Genomic DNA, 3,976 nt, shown 5'->3' with positions numbered 1-3,976 from the left:
AAAAAAATGTGTATTTAGCTTCTTTGGGATGGAGGGTTCTATATATATCAGTTAAGTCTATTTCATCTAGGACGTTGTTCAATTTCAGAATATCTTTGTTGATTTTTTTTTTTGTTTGGAAGATCTGTCCATTTTTGACAGTGGGGTATTAAAATCCCCAACTATAATTGTGTTGCTGTCAATATCTTTTTGTTTTAAACCAAGTTTGTGATTTTTATTGATGGGTGACGACTTTATATCCTGGGCATCACTAAACTGTGTACAACTGGAGACACGGCATTAGAGAAGAGCAGGCAGCAGTGAACAGAGCAGATGTGAGGAGGACTGTCTTCATTGTTTTGCCCGTGTTTCACTATGTGTACACAGAAGCATGAATGCAACTTGAAATCTTTCACTGGCAATAAAGTGACAACCACCCATCGATGTGACTAACACCTTAACTCTGAATACTTGATCTGTAATGCATACATAAGCAGTTTCTCATCACACAATTATTAAAATGTATTTTTAGGAACAAGCAACTTATTTTTTGTGTTTATTTTTCTTTTGAAGAACTGTTCCTTCTCTGATAACTGGCTCATTTTTATCATTTGTCAAAAACTAAAGGGTGGGGGAGGAAAGTGTGATGGACTAAAAAATTCTTATTTTAAGGAAAGATAAAATTCATTTTCACAAATTTACAACTGTTGCTGGTGCAGAATTTATTCTAAGCAATCAGACTAGGAATCAAATATAAGTTCCCCTTCTTACTCAGGAATCAGCATTACTTCAGAATTATGGATTTTTGTGTATTTTCTTAAATCAAGCGAGAGTCTGTTTCGACCGAATGATTTTGATTTGGAAGTTAGAAGTCAGCATAAACTATTCTGCGCACAAACTGCAAGGCATCTCCTCTTCATTCCAGCTCATTTTTGCCAAAGGGAGACAGTGTCTCTCTAGGGCGCCACTACAGAGAGGAAGGGAATCAGTGAGAGTTGTGTTCCACAAGCGCGCGTGGGCATGCGGCACGGAGGCGGTTACAGCAGGTCCGCTCAGCTGCTATAGAGGAGGTAGACTGTGTGGTCTGCAATGGGCTTCACCACCTGGTACTGGTTGATCACCTTCACCATCTGGTCACTGATGCACAGCCAGACGTTCAGACCGATCTGGAAGACGTCTGTAGTGTAATGACTACCGTTGCATTGCTGCCCCGATGGTAGACCACTGCAAATAGTCTATAGGTTCTGTGACATTTAAAATTCTTATTTTTAACTTCTGGAGAAAGCAGTTCTTTACTAATTTCCAGACCCACAGGATACTTGATATTTTTAATGAGCTTCTGACAGCCACCTGTCTTCTTGTAGACAAAGTGTTTCAGGTGCAGCAGGAGGACAGGAGGCAGTTTCTCCAGGGTCACTCTGCAGCTGATCTCCACCTCTTGTTTGGTTTTTGTGGTGTAATCTTGGACAGATTCTCTCGCCACCAAGCTTTCCAATGCATCCTGGACTGTGCATATCTTGTCAGACTGGATATCCAACTGCAACGTGAAAAATGACTGTAAAGTGGCCGATTCTTTTGAACTCTGCTGGTAAACCACAGATCTGATGTGTCCACCGAAAATGCCAGTGATTGGCATCTGAACAAAGTCCTCCTGGTGCGTGACTGAAGTCTTATTTCTGGGGCTCACTTGCTCCCATTTGTCCTCACTTCCTTTGCCTGGTTCTTCCTGCTCTTCCTCATTCTCCAAGTGGCTTTTGGGTCCATTGGAAACAGTAAGTTTTTCATTATTTGGTGAGAGAAGTTTCTTTAGGTTCAACATTTCCTCATGAAGTCCATTTAGAATAAAGCCCAAGTATTCCTCAGCATCTTCTTGTCTACCCTTTTCAGACAGGCTCAACTTGATGACTGTCAGGAGTCTATAAATATATGTGGGTTCAAAGGCAGCTCCAGGGCAGATATGCCTCATGATTTTAACCCAAGAGCTTGTCTGGGTTTTGGAGGTACTGGCATATTAGTAAACTCATTCATTAGCCGAACGAAGCTGTCTATCATGGGTGTTGATGTACAAGGTCTTTGCACTTTTGAACACAGAGGAATGAACTTCATCAGGTGATACATTGGAGGGCAAGCAACCAGTGCCTGCAGTGTGGCACTAATGTAGCTCCAGTTTCCTTTGTTGATCAGTCCACGGGGTTGCAACGATACCAGTTTATGTATTAGGGTTACATTCTCCAGTAACTCTGCAATCTTTATGGCTACAGGATCCTCTGAAACTGGAACAAGCCCTTCCTTGACTTCAGCCTGCTTTTCAGAAACCAGGGGAGATGTGGCAGGAGGGGAATACTTAGTTTCCACAGAAGCCACGGGTGAGGAGGAAGAGGGCTTAGAATCATGGAAAAGACTGGCCTATGACTTAGGCTGACTGACAGGAGTAGAGCCAGCCACAGAAGCTGGGGCATCGGCAGGAGGGGAAGTGCTCTCAGCTTTAGTTGGGTCTGAGTCCGTGCTTTCCACAGTGTGCAACTTCACCCTGTTGGCAGTTGAGCCCTCACACAAGGATTCAAGTATCTGTCCATTAGTAACTCCAAGGTTTTCAGTAGTATCAGTCCCAACATAGGGTGAGCCACAGCTGTCCTCAACAGGCTGTCCCTCCCAGTCTCTGCAGGAAGGCAGGACTGGTCAGAGCCAGGCCCCTGGCAGCCCTCAGGATGCCCTGCAGTCCTAACATTGCTGTCCAGGGCTCGGGAGAAACAGCCACCAGGCACATTGTCACTGACGAAGTCTGTGGAGTCCTGAGGGCTGCTACAAGTCCTGGGTGTCCCCAGCAAGGGCACATCGCCCATCAACTCTACATCCTCTGTGTCCATACTGTTCAGTACTATGGGATTGGCATGGCCATTGACCAGGCTTCTGTAGAAATATTACCCTCGCTGCCATCTTTCAAGTAACTATAATATCCAGGTGGACGTTTTTCTTCTTTTTATGCTCCCTTTGTCCAAAACTACCTGAGACACCATCATTTTCCAAAATTTCCACCTCCAAATTGGAACTGCCATCCTGATGAAGGGCAGAGCCTGGGTATTGGCAGTCACTAGAGCTGCAGTCCGCTTCTTTATCTATGTCATCAGGGGTGTTTCTGGGAGCTGTGCAACTAAGAATGAATTCAGGAGGAGGATTCAATGTACTTGAAATACTGTAGTTGGGAGTTCTCTGCAATGTGTCATTGGGTTCAATCACTTCATTAACACCAAACTCGATTCTCTGATATTCTTGTCCATTAGGTAGCTCATTGGTAGCCTGTGTGCCACACAGAACTGTCCTATTATATGGAGAAAGCTCAACTGAAGAGCGAGGGGTCACAAAAAACTGGTTGAATTCATCAGGGCTAAAATCTCCAAAAATATACTGTGGGCCACAGAGGGCCATGGCAGCCCGTTTCAATGAGCCTCGTCAGTCACCCGACTCCTCACGCTGCTTCCCCCACTGCCGCCATCTTCCCTCCCTCACATACACCCAATATCTTTCTTGAAGTCCTTTAAGATTTTTTTTATGTATTTGGGTGCTCCGATATTGGGTGCATATATATTTACAATGTTTACATCTTCTTGGTGGATTCTTTTCTTGAGTATTATAAAATGACCTTCTGGGACTCTTTTTATGGTTCTTTTTTTAAAGTCTATTTTGTCTGATATGAGTATTGCTACCCCAGCTTTTTTTTTCCTGGCGGTTTGCTTGGAAAATTTGTTTCCATCCCCTCACTTTTAGTTCGTGTAGATCCTTTGTCCTGATGTGGGTCTCTTATAGGCAGCAAATGTGTGGGTCATGCTTTCTTATCCATTCAGCTATTCTATGTATTTTGATTGGAGCATTTAGTCCATTTACATTTAAGGATATTATTGATAGGTACTTATTCATTGTCATTTTTATACGTGTGCTTCTTATTGTCTCTCTCTTTTCCTTCCTGTCCTTAAAGCAGACCTTCTAGTATTTCTTGCAG

At 43.4% G+C, this 3,976-nt stretch overlaps 1 protein-coding gene across 1 annotated transcript; it reads right to left on the bottom strand.

Annotated features, from left to right (window-relative positions):
• Positions 1-1,031: 1,031 nt before the first annotated feature.
• On the bottom strand, positions 1,032-3,405 carry LOC119059102 (ubiquitin carboxyl-terminal hydrolase 10-like). Its single transcript, XM_053659051.1, is given in 6 exon segments — positions 1,032-1,177; positions 1,180-1,953; positions 1,956-2,600; positions 2,603-2,887; positions 2,890-2,952; positions 2,955-3,405. Coding segments are annotated over 6 exon segments (2,364 nt in total).
• Between the last annotated feature and the right edge of the window lie 571 nt (positions 3,406-3,976).

Source organism: Artibeus jamaicensis, unplaced genomic scaffold (genome assembly GCF_021234435.1).
Source record: "Artibeus jamaicensis isolate MK-2021 breed Jamaican fruit bat unplaced genomic scaffold, CSHL_Jam_final scaffold_614, whole genome shotgun sequence".
NCBI classification, from domain to species: domain Eukaryota; kingdom Metazoa; phylum Chordata; class Mammalia; order Chiroptera; family Phyllostomidae; genus Artibeus; species Artibeus jamaicensis.
Note: the sequence above shows the minus strand (reverse complement) of the source record. Positions and strands in the feature narration are given on the sequence as shown.